Source organism: Camelus ferus, chromosome 2 (assembly GCF_009834535.1).
Source record: "Camelus ferus isolate YT-003-E chromosome 2, BCGSAC_Cfer_1.0, whole genome shotgun sequence".
Classification (NCBI taxonomy): Eukaryota; Metazoa; Chordata; class Mammalia; order Artiodactyla; family Camelidae; genus Camelus; species Camelus ferus.
Window position 1 is genome coordinate 11053162 of NC_045697.1, and position 21387 is coordinate 11074548.

Here is a 21387-nt window from a genome sequence, read left to right on the forward strand (position 1 = left end):
TTTTTTGAATTTTGTAGTATATGGACAAGTTATCTATTCAAAATGTAAATAATTAAGTTTTTAATGAGATAATGAGTGTTAAGTAAGTGACTTGCAGTACATGGCACAGGATTGCCAGGCAATAAATGGCTGTTATATTTGCTATCATAATGTTAAATAGGAATTGGATGATGATGGTGGAAAATGGAAAAATCATGGAGTCAAATGGTTGTTTTTCTTGGATATGGGGGTCCCTGTCCCTCAATATAAAGATGAACCATATGAAATAGCCAATATTTAACAATGTTTGATCTGCAAAAAGAGAGATTTCATACAATTCAGCCCCAAATTACTTTCTTCTGTGTATATTAGACTGTAGGTGATAGTGACAATAACAGTGGCCATCAGTTCAATTATTCCTCGCCATCCAAACCCATCTGGTTTCCAAATTTGGTGAGTGAAAATTCAGAGAGTGAGTTGGAATAATGGGGATACTGAACTACTTGAACCAATTCGGTTCCCCAGTTTTAGATAGTGAGTAGCTTGAATTGGATAAGGAAGAGTTTATTTAAACATTTTCCCTGAATTCATTGATTCCTGAATTAGGATAACAAGAGTCTGAACACTGAGGGATGGGATAGTGAGTAAGGGGGTACCAGTTTTTGCAAAAAACCACAAAACACACACACAAAACCTTACAGCTTACAAAACATTTTCGTATAAGTGGCCTCATGTATTCTTTAATCTTTTAAGGTGTTATCCCTCCTCCCTCCCCATTTTACAAAAGGGAAACTGTTTCTGCTTTTAATTGCAAGCCAGTGCTAACCTACCCAACACAATTAGTGTTGAGGGAATTGACAAAGGACAAGACCCACAGCCAGGGCATGACCCCTGCCCAATGGTAAGACTAATTTCACTTTCTCTCCAAAGCAAACATTTGTCCTTCCTGCCTCCCATCTGTTAGTACAATACTCAGAGTCCTAAAGCTCAGAAGTTGTGTAAATGGCAAGGTTGCTACCATTTTGCATATGTTTGTAAATCCTGTTAATCAATATCAAGAAAACTTGCATTTTTCCACTTGAGTCTCCTCCTCATGGTAAAGTTATGCAAGAATATGGTAGATGACCACAAATGTCTTCTGTAGGTAAAGCAAAGGTAGAATCCAAGAGGGACATTAGAAAAGGAAGGAAGAAAAACAATTCCTTTGATCAATTCTTAAGGCTCCAGATTCTTTTTTCCTATAAAAGCCATATTGTGAAGTTCCTGGAGTTGAGTTCTGTTCTTATGCCAAAAGCTTCCATGATGATCTATGGCAACCTTGAACCAAAAAGGGGTCACTTCATCGCTACCTTATTTCACAAAGCTTGGGAAACAGACAAGAAGAGAAGCGGAATAAATTAGCTGACTTCTCAGGTAGACTGCCAGGCTCATGATATGAATGAACTAAGAAAAGTTTTATGGAAATCAGAAGCAACATGTATGAGCTTCTCATGAGCCTAGAAAAATTTAGTATTAAATAAGACAGTCTGCTGGCTAGAGACCAGAGCAGAATCTTGGCATACAGTACGGGCTCAGTAAACATTTGTGACTTGAATAGATATGAATGAATCTTGCAAATGAAGACCAAAACCAGAAACCATCTTATAATAACAGGAGGGTAGACGTGGGTCAGCCTCAAACCTCTTGGGTTTTGTTTCCTCATTTCTAGCATAGGATTAATTAATTGTTTTATTTGTGGTATTTGCTAGTATTTCTATTTTGTATTCCCTCTTTTTAGAATGTTTGAGTAGAAGTCCTTAGAAGTCATGCTTATCTCCCTTGTTTTATAGATGTGGAACATTTATCAAATAAAGTTAATGACATCCCTCACCTACTCTCACAGGCAAGATTGTTTATGAATTGCAAATAAGAACATTAAGTCCTCAGAGAAAAGTGCTACAGGTGTTCAGTCTCTGATGTCAAGGATGGTTAACAGCCTTCACATAAGTGTACTCAAGTATTCCAAGGCAACACTTGGATTTGGGATTTTATAAGTGGTTTGCTCTTTAAAACTTCCAACTCATAAAGGAGCACATCTTAAGTTCAGCAGACTTAAAATTACTGGTTCTCTATTCAAGAAAGAAGAAACAAGAGTCCTGCTTTCAAAACACCTATACAAGGAAGAAGATTCACTTATAAACATATGTTTCCATTCAGGGAAGAGGATTCACTTATGATGCAAAAATTCTCAACAGAATACTAGCAGATCGACTAATGATACATTAAAAGGATCATACACCACGATCAAGTGGGATTTATCCCAGAGATGCAAGGATTTTTCCATATCCACAAATCAATCAGTCTGATACACCACATTAACGAATTGAAGAATAAAAACCATATGCTCCTCTCAATAGATGCAGAAAAAGCTTTTGATAAAAGTCAACATCCATTTATGTTAAAAACTTTCTCAAGTTGAGTAGACTTAAAATTATTGGCTCTCAATTCAGGGAAGAGGAGAGAAGATTCCCACTTTCAAAACACATTCCAATGACAGGCATAAGAGGCAGGGAAACAATAGAAGGGTAAAACTGATACTTCAAGGAAATTCAACTGATGAAAAATGCTATAAGGAAGATAAGCCAGGTAAGGAGGCGATAGAAAATAACTGGGGTGAGGACGCCATGCCAGACAGGCTGACCAGGAAGGACTTCTTGGAGTAGGTGATATGTCCTGAGGTCTGAATAAGAGGGAGCCAGCCATGCAAAAATCTGGCCAGAATATCCCAGGCAGTGGGAATTACAATGATGATGATGGTGATGGTGATGATGATGGTGATGATAAAACAGCAAATATTTATTGAGGACTTACTATGTGCTAGGAGTTACTCTAAGCACCAGTACCATTTCATTTAACTCTCTCACTGAATCACTGATATAAGGGACTATCACTATCCTGATTATATTGATGAGGAAACTGAGGCACAGACAAGATAGAGACTGGCTAAGGTTCTATTGCTAGATAAATAGTTTGATACAGCAAGGACAGAGGCTTTGCCATGGGGAGGAACTCAATATACTGGAAAAGCAAAAATCAGGCCAGGGGACCGGTGCCTGCTATGAGATGAAGTTGGGGAGGTCGATCCCTTAAGGCCGTGCAGACCAAGCTAAAGATTCTGGATTTTCACCTGATGGTTTTAAGCAGACAGTTTTAAGGTGCACCTCAGAGGAATGACATGACTCGATCTATGTTTTTAAAATGTGTTCAGGCACGAGGGATAGTAGTCTGGGTGTAGTGACAGGCATGAAAGTTTGGGAGATGAGCAGTGACCCTGAGGCCTGGGATTTGGGAGAAGTCTGAGGATGGAAGAGGTCATGGGACAATTCCTGTTAGGGTTTTGTCCTCCCTGAGCTTACGTGTTCAGTGTTCTCCATTGTTGACAATTGTATGATGATAACCTGGCAAAACAGCCTGGTCATCTCAGTGGAAATGACTGGCCTCATTCAGGTCTTCAACCTGGCTCTTGTTAGGAGGTGACATTCCTGCAGCTGACAGTACGGACGGCACCAGGCCAGCATGGAATCGATCCCATCCCAGCCTGGTGGATTACCGGCTGAATGACCTTAGATGAGTTCCACCTTCTTCTGTAAAATGGGGCCACTAACACCTACTTCCCAACCTGGTTGTAAGGCTTAAATAAACCCAAGATTGTGTCTTGCCCACAGTAGATATTCAACAATACCAGTTCACTGCCCTCTCTTCTCCTTTGGAATGTGTGTGGTGGATATTTTAAACTTGATTTGTTTTCTCTTCTTTATGGTACACATTTACAGCCATGTCCAAGCTCGTTATGAAGATCAGGACTGGGGAGTTTACCCTTATCTGCCTTCTCCCCATTTACATATTTGTTTATTATCTACCTACTCTGAGCCTTGAACTCTGCTAGGGACAGATGATCAGGTCATATGGTCTGATTACAGTGGCTAACTCTGAAGGACGTGAGTTTTCTGTGGGCAGTAAGTGGTGTGAAGCAAGATCATCAGAGACCCGGCACAGGGCAAGGTCTCAAGCCTCAGAGCTAAGCAGTGAAACTTACTAGCCCCTTTGCACATTTCAGGCCACTTCCCTGCCTGTGCTCTTAAATTAAAATAAATTCAAACAGCTCTCCCTTTGCCCCATGTCCTGCATTTTCTTGACATACTTTTTAACCCATTCAACACAATTAGGAAGGCTATTTCTCAGAACGATGAACTCTGGGCTCCATCTTGCACTTAACTTTGCAAACTCAGTCTTTCCTCCGCAGGCTGCCAATTTCCCACCTAACCATCTCCCTTGATACTCAGTGTCTTGTTCAACAACAATTTCTTTCTCTTTCTCTACTGCCTGAGACTGGGAAATTACTTTTTTTAATCCCAGCCCTATTTGTACCTTTAAGGCCAAGAATTTTAGAAGCACATGTGGCTCTGAAATTGTTTTCAGTTACGATTGCTCTGTTAAAATACTATTTTTGTTTGTTTGTGTGCATGTATATATATATACATGGATTTATTTATTTATTTATTTATTTATTTATTTATTTTTATTGAAGTATAGTTGATTTACAATGTTGTGTTAGTTTCTTCTTTTAATGTTCTGGTAGCCATTCCCTTTGGCTTGACTTTAGAAATCACTGTTTTCTGGACACTGGGATGTCTCTATGTTATGGTTACTTTACTTCTTTAAGAGTCAACTGCTTTAATTCCCTTATTATGTGGTCCTGGTCATATGTACTACTTTTCCATCTCCAAACACAATTAAAAGTGCCCTTTGGGTGTTCCAGATTTTAATCATTCTGTGTGGGGAGTGTTCCCATGGCTCAGAAGGCCTCTCTCTGCCTCCTTTCAGATACAGCCCCTTCTCCGAGGAGGGGGAGGGGGAGGAGGAGGAGGCAGAAGAGGGGAGTGGGAAAGTCAGAATGAGGTATGACAGATGATAACTTTGTTTCAGGGACCAGATCCCTCACTCTTTTTTTTTTTTTTAACATTACTGTATATAAAAGCGATAAACAACAAGGACCTACTGTACAGCACAGGGAACTATATTCAGTTTCTTGTAATGAGCCATAATGGGAAAGAAACTGAAAAAATATATATGTATGTATGTGTATGTATAACTGAATCACTTTGCTGCACACCTGAAACTAACATTGTAAGTCGACTATACTTCAATAAAAATAATAATAATAATAAAAAAACCCAAACAAATCCTTCACTCTTAATGCACCATTTTCTCTGTACAGATTTTTATCTGTAAAACAGGGATAATCATTCCTATCTCATCCTTTTACTGAGGACACATAGAAGTTCCCAGTGAGCTAATGGCATTATGATGATCATGGTGATTCTGGGTGGTCCCTAAATTAGATTCACGTCATGGTGCTCTAAGCCAGTGCTTTTCCAACTGCCAGTGACACGTGCTCCCAACCTTTGTCTAGTGGATACACACCATGTGAGTTGGATAGCATCTGACCTGCTCTGGATCCTGGTCAGTGGGCTGAGTCCACTGGATGAACTTGCATGTCCTGACAATGTCCAACTGCTATAGTAGTTTTAACTTCTCATTTTCTGGATTTCTCTCATCACAAACTGGTGACAAAGAGTTTACAAACTTGCAGTGACCCATGGACTGCACCGTGAATAGCATACTTTAGACTGTGAGGCTTTTGAGGGTTTATACTGTGCAGGCACATTGGGAAGCACAGGAGATCTTCTGGGTTGGTTCCTGCCCCTCCAGACTTCAGTGCTTAGGAAGAGTGTGATGCTGGTCTTTCTGCATGAATGGGGAAAGGTCTGCCCAGGGGCCAGCCCACTCTGACCAATAACTATGGTTCATCTCAACCTCTGAGCAAGGCTCCTGTTCTATCCTCAGGCTTGGCTTGGCATTTAGATGGGAAAGCGGGTTGGATTGTAATCCTTTCTCGTGTCATAAAACTAAGGAAAATATCCTGGTTGGCAGTCAAGCCTTAGAAAAAACCCAAAATCCAAAAAACAAACAAAAAACCTCAGCAGAATTCCAAATGCTGACTCCAGCCACAGTCACTCTCCCAGAGGCTACTCCGTGTCATTCTGTTGAGGGTCATTTTCCAAAGTTAATTGCCTAATTCTTCTACTCATTGGATGATACTCCTTCCCTATCAGTAGAAGCTACATGCAGGGACCAATGCTGTTCATAGTGTAACAATAATAGCAACAAAAATCTTCATTAACTTGGGAAATTAAAGGTACAGGATCAAAAAACATTGCTGCGAAACCTCAATGCTTTCACACCCAGTTGAAGACACCACTTATTTTTTTAAGTTCATTTGAATCATTTAAAAATTTTTATTTAAATTTGTTTTATTGATGTATAGTTGATTTACAATGTTGTGTTAGTTTCTGGTGTACAGCATAGTGATTCAGATATATATATATATATATATATATATATATATATATATATAGATAGATAGATAGATATATATATTCCTTTTCAGATTCTTTTTCATTATGGGCTATTTCAAGGTATAGAATATAGTTCCCTGTGCTATACAGTAGGACCTTGCTGTTTATCTATTTTATATATAGTGATCCTGCTTATTTGAATGAATAGACTTATTTAATGATAACAACGAAAGGTGATAAAGAGCACTGAAAACACTCAATGACAATGATTATACATCTGAAATAACATTTGTATTGGAAACGGGGTTCCAAATATATAGTACATGCCTCAGAATCCCTCCTGCCACCCTTCTTGGCAGATGTCAATCATTAATTACTTTTCTTTTTTCCGATCTCTCATGTGGCTTTAGAATCTCAGTGTAGCATTCAAGGCAATGACCGATGTGTAGGAGATAATACATTGAGTGAGACTTCTTTGGCTTCCGGGTGGAGTAATTTCAAGTTACACATGATTTTCAACATGCGTTATCATTTTAACCCTCACCTGTGATGCAGTTACTGTGATTCACAAGGTACATGATCATCCACACATGAGAAAACCGGGGCTCTGAGAAATTGAGGCAGCTCATCAGTATCATATAAGAAGTAAGAGGCAAAAGTGGAATTTGAGCCCTATCCGCTGCTCTCGACAGCGCAGGAGTATTGATTCTGCCGCTTCTGTGTGCCAGGCCCTTATAATTTGTAACTCATCTAATCTTATAAATGACAATCTGTGCCAACCTGTGAGACATCATTCTTTCTGATTTTCAGACGAGGAAAGTGGGGTTCGGAGAATTTAAACAACCTGTTCAAGGCCATTATAGGCAATAAGGGGGTTAGGATCTCTCTGAATCTGAAGCACGTTTATTTTTCTTAACACGTGGTCTCCACAGCTCAGCCTCCACTTTCAGAGAACACCATCGGGAGCAGGACGTGGCAAAGGTATTCAGAGAGTGGTGTTAAGGACAGCAGCACCAGTGTTTGACATTTGGAGAAATGATTAAATTAGCCTCACACTGGAATATTTGCGGCTTCTATAAATGGTTAATAGGATGACTCTGTAGAAACATGAAAAAGTGTTTACCAAATAACATTAAGAGATTGTATGTATACTGATTACATTTATGCAGAAATTATGCAGGTAGATGGGTAAAGAGTAAGAGGAAACACAAAGAAAGTGTCTTTTGGCTGAGATACAGGATAAGAAGACATTTTAAAGTTTGCGTTAAACATAATACTTAAAAAAAGTTTATGTATCCAAGCATCAGGAAAAAACTGGCCAAAGGAAATAGACAAAAATAACCACTCATGAAGAAATATGTCCTCAAGATTTGAAAGATTACATTTCCAAAATAATGAGCAGGGCATAACAACACTTAGAGTAAAAATTAAATACTGATGCGGAGCAAGGAGAAGTAGTGGTATCAGAATAACAACCTGACATTGGGAACTTGGAGTATTTTAAGTGGAACTTTTGCACACTCGAGCAATCTGGAAGCTGCCTGCCATGTTTCTTTCACTTCCTCAATGCATTCAACTCTTCTCCTTTTTAGATTTCATGGCGATGTTCTAGGTAGTGACTTTGAAAATGAATCACACACTTTTTTCTAGCTGCTGTTGGGCAACTGAATTTATCTGAGTTCTATTACTTTGTGTGTGTGTGTGTGTGTCGTTCAAAATCTGGTCTTCTATTTACCAAACTTCCATCCACCAACCACCCATTCAAGAAACATTTACTGGGTGTTCATTGTGATCGAGACCTTGTGAGGCCTTAGAAATACAAGATAATCAATCTGTCTTCAGGTGGCTCTGAGTCTAGTGGAGTGACAATTCTTATGCAGCACCTACGAAGAGGGAGGCAGGGGGAACTGGAGGAGCAGCTGCCCCCGCTAAGAGTCAATGAGAGATTCTCAGAGGAGGTGGTGGACGATGAGTCCTGAAGGATGAGGAGTAGCCAGGCTGGAAAAATAGGATGGGAAGGGAGGGGCAGCAGCAGTGGTCCAGGCAGTGAGTCAGACTGCAAAGGTGTGGAGGCCACAGAGCAGGACCAGCTCAGGGAACTGCTGGTGGTTTGTGTGGCTGACATGACATGAGAGATGGGGCAGGAGAATGGGCGGGCCTGGGAAGCAGCAGAGACCCACTCATGGAGGGCCTTGAATGCCAAAGTCAGAAGCAGAGCAACTGACTGGTGCACTAGAAACTGTAAACAAGTCCAACTTAAGTCATCTGCTGAGGCCGACAAGGATGGGGTATCCTCAGGATATTAGGAGAGGAGGAATATTCTGGGAGGACCCGAGGTCCCCAGCTGAGGGTGGATGATGTGAACTAGAAACAGATTTATTCACAACAGTATCTTCAACTTCCTGCAAAGGTGTAGGTGCTTTATCCATTCCTGGAAACACACCCCCACACCATCCCTTTTGTGGCTGGCACATGGTAGATGCCACCCAAAATGTCCCTTGGTTAGACAACTGACTTAAAATTTATAAACCAAACCAAACTACTCCAAATCTTCAAGAAGGTTTTCAACTGTATAAACCAGTGTTGTCCCTGCAGCACGGACAGTGAACAAGGACCGTCTGCTCTATCACTGATGAGAGACGAGTGAAACGGTACACTGCACTCCTGGCCATCATGGAAGCTTGTGTGGGTTTTCTTTAAAGGTTTATGGACATGGTTCCTGCATGACCAACCCACATTCTCTTTATGGGACAAGAAGTGACATAGACATCAATTACTTCTCCTTCAATTTTAAAGTCTTATTCTTTACAGCTATTTAATGGTTCCTCCACACAGTAAACATTCACACGTAAGAACTGCATATAAGAAATGTTGAAATGATGGCAATTTCAAACCCTGAGTTAGAGAGGGCTTTCACTCTGACGAAAGGCAAGGGGAGAATTAAGGAAGAATAATCAGACTCCTGGGGGTGCTGGCCCATGAGAGCTCTTCTCGTAAGCTCTGAATACAGGAGAATCCAATGAACAACTTGATTCTACCCAGGAGAAAGGACCAGACACCCTTATAAGAGCACACTTGGCAAAGAGAAGGGAGATCCTCGTGAATTTATCTCACTAGAATCCAGTGAGGCGGGTCTTATGCCCTATTTCCCAAAAAAGGAAACAGGCTGAGAGAGGTCAAGTAACTTGCCCAGGGTCACACAGCTAGCAAATAGCTGTCCTCAGACACATACTCCTGTCTTTCTGACTCTCAAGCCCAGGACTTGGTAGGCTGGGAGGCAACAGAGGGAAGACAAGCAATCTGACACTCAAATCAAATGCCAACAGCTGTTCTGTTGTCACTTCCAAAGCATCAGGCTGCCAGCGTCCCCCAAAGGGTGCTGCCAGGAGTGCAGCCGTCACCTGTGTTCGCACTGCACCCAAGCTGTGCTGTGGTGCTTCTCTGGCTCCTTCCTCCAACGAGGGGAGCTGCCTGGTCCCACTGACTTATTCCCTGATGGCAGGCCTCCCTGCGAATGCTGGGAATTGCATGGGAACAAATGAGCTTGTTTTGGAAAACCTGGGTGATTATAACTGCTTACCTTCTATATTGCTTAACTTTGTTTCATGAAGGACAAAGCTTATTGAAATTTCAGATGTCTGGGTTATTTAACATCTTTATCCCTCCTTTCCAAAGCAGGGTACACTGATTTGTAAAATTCTCCTCCTGATTTAGAAGGCCTTGGATAAATATTGGCCAACATAACCGTCTAAACTCTTTTTCTGATACTGGGCCTGATTATTGAAGTTCCTTGTTCACTAGATTTAAACAACACTTCACATGACCTGAGGCTTAAGGCAAAGGCCCAGCTCCAGGATGGGGAAGCTCCAGGTTTTAAAGTCGTTTCATAAATGTATTTTTGACTGCTCAGCTGTCTTACAAATATTAGGTGATGAGAATACTAGGCGAATCTTAGATTCTGGTTCTAAACTGAAGAAATAAACTTTGTTTCTCATTCTTAGCAGGTCTCATCACAGAAGCCTGTGTGCCCTGGTTTTGGGCCCTGAGTTTGAGATTCTGCTCAGTCATGACCAGCCCAGGGTCCCACAGCTGTTGATGGGAGGTTGGCTTCGATCTTGACCGCCTTCCCGAGGCCCATGGGTCCTTCCCTGGGCGCTCACAGGCCCTGTCCCTTCTTCCGTGTCAGCCCGCCTCACTGGAGCTGCCATAAACCTCACCCCGCCAGCCTTGCCCACCAGCCTGTGAGCAGCAACCCCAGAAGGAGGCCACATCTCCATAACGAGGGCCTGGCACAGTGCTAGGAAGGCAAGTGGGCTCAATATGTGTCCTGACCCAATCAACAGATGGGAAAAGGATTGAGGGAGGGGAGGCAGGAAAGGCGAGCGGCCGCTGAACCCAGATGCACGAGCCAGGAAGTCAAGGCGTGGTCAGTGGACGCAGAGTGGGAGCAGAGAGCCGCACGCCACGCTGCTCAAGTGGCTCCAGTCTGAAGGCCAATGATGGGCACATAGTAGGTGCTCAATAAACTATGAGAACAGACACTAAGTGGGCACTTCTGCCCCAGACCCTGGGCTAAGCCCTCTACATGGCCTGTCTCACTTAATACTCAGCAAATCCTACAAGAAGCTGATACTACTTTTGGCAAAGTAGATTAAGGCCTCAGTGAGAGGTGCTGCCTCCCCTGTCGAGGCAGGAAAGACACTGTGCAGCTCCTAACTGCATCACCATTCTATGCAGTAATGCCATTTGCAACAACATGGATGGACCTAGAGATTACCATACTAAGTGAAGTAAATCAGAGGAAGACAAGTAGCATATGATATCAATTATACATTCAATCTGAAAAAAAGATACACATGAACTTACTTCCAAAACAGAAACAGGCTTACAGACACAGAAAACAAACTTATGGTTACCAAAGGAAAAGGAGGGGGATAAATTAAAGTTTGGGACTAACAGATACACGTTACTGTATATAAAATAGATAAACAGCAAGGTCCTACTGTATAGTACAGGGAACTATATTCAATATCTTGTAACAAACTATAAGGGAAAAGAATCTGAAAAAGAATATATATGTATAACTGAATCACTTTGTTGTACACCTGAAACTAACACAGCATTGTAAGTCGACTATATTTCAATTAAAAAATTGAAAGAAAAATCACCATTCTACATTCTTAACTAGAAAGGCAGCAGTTTTGCCATGAAGTAAATAGATTCTAGAGTTCAAGTCCTGGTTCTGCCCCTTGGGAGTGTAAAGCAGGGTGACAGACCTTGCTTACACCCTCTGTGCAGGGCTTTCTGATAGGGAAGGCACTGGTGCACATGGGCCATCGTGAAGTCTAGCTACCCTGGGACATGTGCACCTGGCCCAGCATGCAGCCGGTACTGCCTGAAATGGTGGCCTCTGAGACGCTCTTCTGTGTTGTCCAAAACCATAAATGGTTTCCTGTGTCATTGTCAGCAGAGGGGTTGGTATTGTTCCCCCTCTGCAGGTATGATGTCCTCAGCCTTTCTGGGATGGAATCAGAGAACTGGGGGATCCTTGGGCTGTGTTGACTCCAGGGTGGAGGTCACCATGTTACTGATGACAGTGAGAGGAGCTAGGGGGTTGAGGGGGAGGGTGAGAGTGTGGTAGGGAAGAAGGAAATTTAGCATATATTAATCTGTGCTAAATGCAGCTAAAAGATGTCATCAAGAATCTGTCCAATACAATGGAGTAAAGACAGTCTCTTCAGCAAATGGTGTTGGGAAAACTGGACAGATCCATGTAAATTTAAAAAGTTAGAACACTCTCTCACACCATACACAAAGTAAACCATACACCATACCCAAAAATAAACTCAAAATGGCTTAAAGACTTAAACATAAGACAAGACACTATCAACTTCTTAGAAGAAAACATAGGCAAAACATTATCTGACATAAATCTTAGCAATGTTCTCCTGGGGTAGTCTACCCAGGCAATAGAAATAAAGGCAAAAATAAACAGATGAACCTAATTAAGCTTACAAGCTTTCGCACAGCAAAGGAAACCATAAGCAAAACAAAAAGACAACCTATGGAATGGGAGAAAATATTTGCAAAAGATGAGACTGACAGGGGCTTAATTTCTCAAATATATAAACAGTTCACACAACTTAATAAGGAAAAATAAGCAACCCAACCCAAAAAAGGGCAGAAGACCTAAACAAACAATTCTCCAATAAAAACATACAAATAGCCAACAGACACATGAAAAAATGCCCAATATCACTAATTATCAGAGAAATGCAAATCAAAACTACAATTAGGTATCACTTCACACCAGTCAGAATGGCCATCATTATGAAGTTCACAAATGACGAATGCTGGAGAGGGGGTGGAGAAAAGGGAAGCCTTCTACACTGTTGGTGGGAATGCAGTTTGGTACAGCCGTTATGGAAAGCAGTATGGAGATTCCTCAAAAGACTAAAAATAGACTTACCATTTGATCCAGCAATCCCACTCCTGGGCATATACCCAGAGGGGAATTTAATTTGGAAAGATAAATGCACCCTAATGTTCAAAGAAGCACTATTTACAATAGCCAAGACATGGAAACAACGTAAATGTCCATCGACAGATGACTGGATAAGGAAGTTGTGGTATATTTTTACAATGGAATACTACTCAGCCATAAACAATAATAAAATAGTGCCATTTGCAGCAACGTGGATGGACCTGGAGATTGTCACTCTAAGTGAAGTGAGCCAGAAAGAAACTACCATAGGGTATCACTTTTTGTGGAATCTGAAAAGAAAAAGACTAGTGAACTTATTTACAAAACAGAAATAGACTCACAGACATAGAAAACAAACTTATGGTTATGGGCTGGGGTGGGGAAGGGCGTGGGAAGGGATAAATTGGGAGTTCGAGATTTGTAGATACTAGCTAATATATATATATAAAATAGATAAACAAGTTCGTACTGTATAGTGCAGGGAACTATATTCAATATCTTGTAATAATTTATGGTGAAAAAGAATATGAAACTGAATACATGTATGTATGTGTATGACTGAAGCATTATACTGTACACCAGAAATTAACACAACATTGTAAACTGACTATACTTCAAATATATATACATATATATACACACACACAAAAGAGAATCGGTCCAAGATCTCAGCAGAGAGTTAGCAACCAAGTCTAGGATAGATTTCAAAGTCCCATATTCCTACGTGGGGTCAGCTGAGGACACACAGTGTGGAACTTCTATCTGCCTAAGGAGAGGCATCTTCAGATGGTTAAACTAAACCTCTTCCGGTCTCTGACAGACGGAATGCCCAGCAGTGTGTGCAGCCTTCTGAATTTCCGTGGAAAGAACAGCCCTGCAGACCCCCACTTTCCCAGGCCTTGCTGCCCACCCCACTGTGCCAGCAGCCCTGCAGGGGGCCCGATTCCGGATACAGAGCCTGGAGGTTTAGGAGAACGGAGCCTCAGCCACCCTGGCTGGGAGCACTCCCCTGTTGACCTACCCTCCTGGGAAGACTCTGGTTTTCCCCTGAGCAGGGACTGGGGGGCTATTTAGTGGAGAACCACCTGGCTCAGGGCCGCCAAAATAGTGAGCATGTTGGGGTCAGCTGGTGGCGAGCAAAGCTGATGCTGGCTCTTGCCACCCCTAGATTTGGATCTGGAGTATCTAAACTGGATGGAAAAAGACACTTCTCCCTCCACCCAGGAAGGGAACCCTGCTGTCTTCACGTTGAATCCTTTCCAAGGCTCCTAGCCCAGTAGCCTGGCCAGACAGTTGCTCTAAGACCTAGCTCCCAACCAACTCTCTCTCCCACTTCTCCTGGCTTCTCCCTTCATGTCCCTGCAATACCAGACTGCTTGGAATTCCATCCCCTAACCTGTGCTCCTTCTTCTCCCTCTGATGGAAGTGTCCTTTCCGCCCCCTTCTTTATTCATTCTTTTATACTCTACTCAGGCATCACCTCCTCCATGAAGCCTTCTTTGACTGATTCTTCTGTCTCGTACTCCCATAATTCCATCTGGAAATGTCTATCATGGTGTTTACCATTTTGTATATAATGTCCTCTCTTTGTGGGTCTGGCCCTCATAAGAGAGAGTTTCTTGATAACAGGTGTCATGAGTGCTGTCTGTGAATTTTCAGCGTTTAGAGCTGCGCCCGGCACATCGCAATGAAGCCGTGACTTGGAAACCTTTGTCCGAATCATTCTTCACTCACAGAAGAGAAAGTCTGGCCAAAGCATGTCAGCATTTCAACATATGCAAACTTGATTATACTCAGAGTATGGTGAATACAAAACAAATTCACAAATCTGCGCTTAAGGGTAAAGAAATGATAACATAAACAGTGATGGGGTGGAGCACTGGTGAAGGGAGCTGCTATATCATGACAGTGAAGGATGCCAGCAACTCAGAGGCAAAGAGAAGGGGGATGTGGCCATTAGCTTTGTGTTGATCCCGGAGGACAATGGTTGCTTTGTGAAGGAAACCATATCCTTCACTTACGACATGATGACTGCAAATCCACACTAAGAACCGGTGTGATATCTGTTACCTTGTTAGACCAAAGACGGAGGCTATAAGTATCACATGGGCACAGAGTTTTGCCTAACACTTCATTTTTTTAAATAAAAATTGACTTTCTATCCAAACCAGAAAATCTGTTACATGTTACGCAGAGTCCCCAAGAAACCTTAGAAATAAAATGTCTGTGTTACAGCACGGAGGTGAATTTCTTCAGGGAACTCTCTCTGGAGGGCACACTGAGCCTCCTTGGGGGTGATCAGTGCCTTGATGGAGACGCAGAGGCCATGAACTCAACAGCAGCACATTAGAAACTTGAGACGGCCAGCACAGACACAGCGCAAAGCATTTTATGAGAGAAGTATTGCTAGCCTTCGAATAATTTCTTCCAAGAGTCATTCAAACACAGAGAAGAAGCTCAACCTTGACAAAGACTAGGTTTGATGCTTTGTTAATTAAACCCAATCATCCGTTGAACACACACACACACACACACACGTGGTACAGGACATATATATCATGCTCTATTTTCTCATTTTAATTCCTTGGCTGAAGATGCATATAAACCTCTAAAATACTTTTCAAACTCAGCAGGAAATATAATCAACCTGTTGGTCTTACCCTGAGGTAGTTGAGGGTGAAATTTGTTAGCCCCATCCTGGTGATGTTTTTGGAAAGCTGATCCAGGACCTGAGGATCTTGTGCCTAAACAGGAAAAAAAAAAAAAAAAAAAAATCATATATTTTATCCCTGCAAGATGGTACCAAGAGAGTCTTCAAGTGTGCTACAGCTGCAAAGACATGCAATCTTCACATTGTCGATTTTTCTCGGAGGGGTAGGTTGCTGGAGATAATTTACATTTCAGAGACACTTGCAATATAAAGGTCAAGGACATTTTTGGATCAATGGAGCAAGATTCGTTGCCAAGGAGAACCAAACTGAGTCAGATGCGCTTTCAGTGCTGGGGAGAAACGGCTTTACTTCCTTGATGAGAGGCCCTGTGTCTTCAGGAGGAGGGTCATTTAGCCCGGCCAGGACTCCTCCAGGACCCCTGGTGTCCCCAAGGAAGGCGGGGCCTCTGGATTTGGCAGAACCCTGCTTTAGGCCTGGCTTTTGTTTCCTGTTGTGATGGTGTTGTCTTAACAGCTTGGAGTCAAGGGCTATATTTGAAAATGTTGCAATTGTCATGAAATATACATGCAGATGTTTATGAATTCTAACTCTCCTCCCTATAAGCTGAGGCTCGAAATAAATGTCCTCAACATTTCATCCTGCAGGACTATAAGGGTAAGCACCATATTTTCCAAAATATCAGCCACATTAAAAAAAAAAAAAAAAGATGTAATGTTCAATGTTTGGGCATCCCAAATATTCTGTTTGACCAGAAAAAGAAAGAAAATTCTTTCTGGGTTCCACTTTATGGTGATCTCTTGGTTGATGCTCTTTTTTCACTTGTCTTTCCTTCTTTCTTAATTGGTATAAGAAAATTACTGCTAAACAGAGGGAGTCTTCAGTAAACATCCCTTTGTCTCCATGTCTGCATCCACGAGACTATGTAGGTTACACCAACACTTTCATTTATTCTTTTCCTGTACATAATTTTCCTCACAGTGGTAAAACCAGTTAGCTTTGCGTATATACAGTTAAAAAAACACAAAATGTAGGAGAAAACAGAGCTTATCACTTTTTATGTCAATTTCTGGAAAGGGGGTCCTCTGGGGACATGGAGCTGGTGTTAACTGAGCCCTTTGCAGGTTCCAGGAAGAGCTGGTTCTATAGAGATGCAGTAGTAGTTGTGGCCGACCTCAAGGAGCTTACACTGTAGTCGGAAGACAGGATAATCAGAAGTGCACGGAAGGATGTTTTTGCTGCTGTTGCTGCCGCGGGGGCTGAGAGCCAGTCGCCAGTACTTGCAGAGGTCCTGCTATGTGCCAGGCACTATCCTAAGTGCTTACGTACATTAACTCTTAATCCTTCAAACCAACCCTCTGAGGCAGGCTCTGTTACTAGTCCTCATTTTATGGATGAGGGACTGATAGCACAAGATGTCATGTCAGTCGCCCAAGACCACACAGGAACAAGGATTCAAACTCATGCGGCCTCATTCCAGGGCCCTAGGCTCCCGCCCACTATCCTCAGCTGCCTCTTGGTCTGTTTTGAGACTAATCAGAGTGGCTACCTGAGACTGCTTCACAGAGAGTGGAGGATGCGAACTGGGCTTTGAAAAGTGCGAAGGACTTGGGGCATGGATAGGCAGAAAGAATGGAGTGGGAGGGTGTGGGTGCCACAGCAGAAACACAAGGCCATTGGAGAGGGTAGGGATCATATTAACCAGTTGGGAGGAGGGTGTTGAGGACAAAAGCCTGGGAAGACAGCCTGGTGCTGGACAGTGGGGAGACAGACAGCTTCCCAGCCTGTGTTTTGGAGTCAGAACCAGTTGAACTGAAATCTTGATTTATCACTTTTGGGCTGAAAAACATTGGGCAACTTACTAAACCTCTCTGAGCCTCCGTTTCCTCACTTTTAAGATAGGAATCATAATAAGTCACCTCTTTGAGTTACTGTTGGTATTAACGATCACGTGCACAAAATGCGTAGCACGCGGCCTGGCGTTGCAAACACCCAGTAAACGCGTGCTGCTGGGACTGTGCTCTCTATGTGTTGCACAGGGTCTTAAAAATCAGGCTCATTAAGTCTGATTTTGCTCCAAAGTGTTTTTGTAGAAACTGTGGCATCGTGCATTCTGGAAGAGGGATTTATTTAAGTCGATACCTTTTAACTCCTTAAGGGACTGACCTGACGAGTTCCTATCAAGTCCTACCTTTAAAACATCTCTCTAGATTGGCATCAACTCCACCTTTGCACTCAGCTGGGGATCAATAAATTCGATGTGATTTATGGCCAAATGAAGCCAAGAGGACCCCAGATATTCCATTTGTTTCCAATGCAGTAGTTAGGAAAGGAATGGACAGAGATCTGAGGTCCATGTGCCCCACGTCTTGTCAGATGGTTCTAATCAAAACTGGAAACTGTTTTTCTTACTTCGTGTTTTATTTCTTTCCCCCACTTATACATAACAGCTTTATTAGCCCAGGCAGAGCAGTACTTGATAATGACTGAATGGAATTTAAGAAAAGTACAAACTGTTTATTGAGGTAACCTCAATTTGGAGTTTAAAATAATAAAGTATTAAAAAAAAAAGTCTCACAATGCACCAAACTCAGAAACAAAGGAGAAAAGAAAGGGCATGTGAATACAAACAATTGAGGGAAAAACTCAAAATTTAGAGTTAATTACCTAAAATGTAAAGACTACAGGAGTTCTTTCACAGCCAGGGAACAGGGTTTGTTCTTTTTGAGTAAAATGAGGGGCTAAAAGGAAAAAAAGTTAAATAGAAATTGTTACTTACATGCATGGCTAGAATGCTTCTTGGGACTAACTCTCTGTATTGTCTAATGGTAAAGTGCCAGGTTTTTATTCTCATGAGATCATCAAAGGTGAACTCCAAGATCAGCCTGCCTTCTGTACACACCTGGAAGTGACAAAAAACAGGCTCAGTTGTTACGGACTTTGTGATCACCACATTTTTATAACTCACATGTCAGCCACTCAGCGCGGTCTCCCTGACCACCCAGGGGTGGCGCTGGAGCTCGACAAAGGTGTGACACAAATGATGTATTCGCGGAGAACTGAGACAGGTATGAGCTCTGGATCTGGGTTGAGGGCAGGGCAAAAGACAGCACAGCTGCTCACCAGCCGTGAGCTGTTGTAACTTGACTAGTTACTACTGAAACTTCATGAGCCTGTTTCTTGTAAATATGAGACAAAACCTATCTCATAGCGATGCTGTGTCTAAGACTCCTGGCACAGAGTGTCCCCCACAAAACTGGTGCCCTTTCACCTCCTTTTCCCTCCTCTTTCATCGCCCTTCTACCATCGGAGTTAGAGCTCTGTTCTAATCTTGCTGATCCTACTCTGGGCGAAGGTATCTAGTGAAAGTATTCCTGTTTAAGTATGCATTACTACAAGGTTGCACAATCAGAGGAAAATTTCATTTCCAAAGAGAAATGTCAGGGGGCAATGCTTAACCCAAGGGCACAAGTATCGGTTACTGACATGTGGAAGATAGAGGCAAGTGCAGAGTATATCCCTTGAATCCCATCTTATCAGCAATGACAAATCCTGCTTGCATAAAGGGTCAGGTCTTGGGGAACCCAAGTAATTCTTTCTAAGAAAAATATGTATTATTAATGAAACATAGCAGAGTTTCTGAGGCTCAGAAACTCCTTGATAGAGTGATGAGTGACAGGGTAGCATTTTAAAAATTATTTTAATTCAGGTATAGTCAGGTACAATGTGTCAACTTCTATGTACAGCACAATGTCCCAATCATGCGTACACATACATGTATTTGTTTTTATATTGTTTTCCATTAAAAGTTATTACAAGATATTGAATATATTTCCCTGTGCTATACAGAAGAAATTTTTTTAATATCTATTTTTATATATAGTAGCTAACATTTACAAACCTCAGACTCCCAAATTTATCCCTTCCCACCTAGTTTCCCCCAGTAACCATAAGATTGTTTACTAAGTCTGTGAGTCTGTTTCTGTTTTGCTGATGAGTTCATTAGTGTCCTCTTTTTTCTTTTTTTAGATTCCACATATGGGTGATATCATATGGTATTTTCTTTTCTCTTTCTGGCTTATTTCACTTAGAATGACAATATTTAGGCCCATCCATGTTGCTGCAAATGGCATTATTTTATTCTTTTTCATGGCTGGGTAGTATTCCTTTATATAAATAACGGGGTAGCATTTTTATCTCCTTTCAAAAGTCAGAGGAGTTTTGGCATGTAGTTCCTGTTTTATTTACCTTTGTTTTCACTGTTCATGACTTTGAAATGAAAGAAAATGCTGCGCAATCTCACACTATTCATCCTATCTCAACTCTAAGATAGGAAGTGGTGGCAGCATATTGGTCCAGTTTAAATAATTAAAGTTCATTATTCAGTCCAGGTCTGCCTCAAAGAAGCAGTACAGAATAGTGGATGGGGGCTTTGGCATCAGAAGGTACTAGATTCGAATCCTGATTCTACTTTCCAATAATTTTAGATCTTTGGGAAAAATCAAATAAATTCCCTAAGTTTCAATTTCCATGTCTGTAAAATGAGGATAATAATATCCTTAGGTAGGGTTGTTGGGAAAGTATATTAAATGAAATTGTGAATGTAGATTGCCTAGTATCGTACCTGGCACATAGTGAAATGACAGTAAATGATGGCTCTAAAGATAAGAGACATGGAACCAGAGAAAAGAGATCTCCCAACCAGTGGTTGTCGTGATGGCCCAACAGAGACCTAGGATTTATGAACAGTATCTCAGGGGCTTTGCTGGGAAGAAGAGCCTAGCCGCCACCTGAATGCTGAGATTTCCACTCACTTTCTAGATTCAACTGGAACATCTTCAGTTTTATCTGTTTTAAATATTGGACTTCTGATCAAGGTTTTTTGGAGAAGGATTTCTTAGACTAAAAAAAAAATGCAAAACTTTGGAAATGATGGAACTATACATTAAAAAAATAACAATCAAATGAATAGGGAATATTTCTAAAACTATAATTCATAAAGATAATTCACAATTTATATCAACCTTTTATGAAATATTACTAATCACTTCCCTCTTTGGAAATTTAATACAAAAAGTCCCCATTTATTGAATTCCAACTATGTACTAGGCTGTGGGTTAGGGACTTTCTATTCTCTCTAGTTTAAGGTAATATTTTCTTTAAATAAGTCCGTGCAGGAGAATTAGTAACATGTTGATAGTGCACTGCTTAAGAAAGATGCTAATAATGTCTACCATTTTCATTTTATCCAAAGTCTCAAAAACATTGTAAGATAATTATTGATAATCTGGGTGAAGACCTCTATCTAACTCAGATCCAATTAGCAGAACTGTGGGTAATTTCAGGCATTTGGGCTGCTTGCCCCGAAACTCTTCAGTTTAGTGGTCTTCAGGGCCTTGTTTCTGGCATCTTCGCCACGAGAGTTGAGTGTAATGAGATGGGGGAAGACTTCAGTGTCCCCACGCCACTCCTCTAGAATCCCATCAGCATCAGCATCCCAATTAATTTACCAAGGTTTTCAAAAGAGTTGCATGGAGATTAAGCCACACAGTTCGCACTGGGGTGTTGACATGGCAGAAGCCACCTGCAGTGAAGGCTTACACAGAAGGGAGGTAACTACAGCCGGCCAGGGACAGAGAAATGTCTTGACAATACAGGACAGGGATATTTGGATGCTATAATCCTGTTCTTTTAAAGAGAGGGGATTATTGGCTGTTTAAACAAATACCAGCCCAGTTAAATGTCAGGCTTTTAAAAATTATCTAATCTATTTGTTTTGTGTTTATGAACCACAAACCTAAGGCAGATAGAGGTTCTGGTTTACTTTGATTGGAACAGAATTTCATAATGGGAAGGC

At 41.6% G+C, this 21387-nt stretch overlaps 1 protein-coding gene across 10 annotated transcripts in view; it reads right to left on the reverse strand.

Annotated features, from left to right (window-relative positions):
• LDB2 (LIM domain binding 2) overlaps window positions 1-21387 on the reverse strand; it is a 349997-nt gene that overhangs the window by 48318 nt on the left and 280292 nt on the right. For all 10 annotated transcript variants that reach the window (XM_032494451.1, XM_032494442.1, XM_032494457.1 and 7 more), the window contains exons 4-5: window positions 18310-18432; window positions 15522-15605 (exon numbers count right to left, since the gene is read on the reverse strand). In XM_032494451.1, the coding sequence (XP_032350342.1) occupies window positions 15522-15605; window positions 18310-18432 (207 nt within the window). The remainder of the gene's footprint in view (window positions 1-15521; window positions 15606-18309; window positions 18433-21387) is intronic.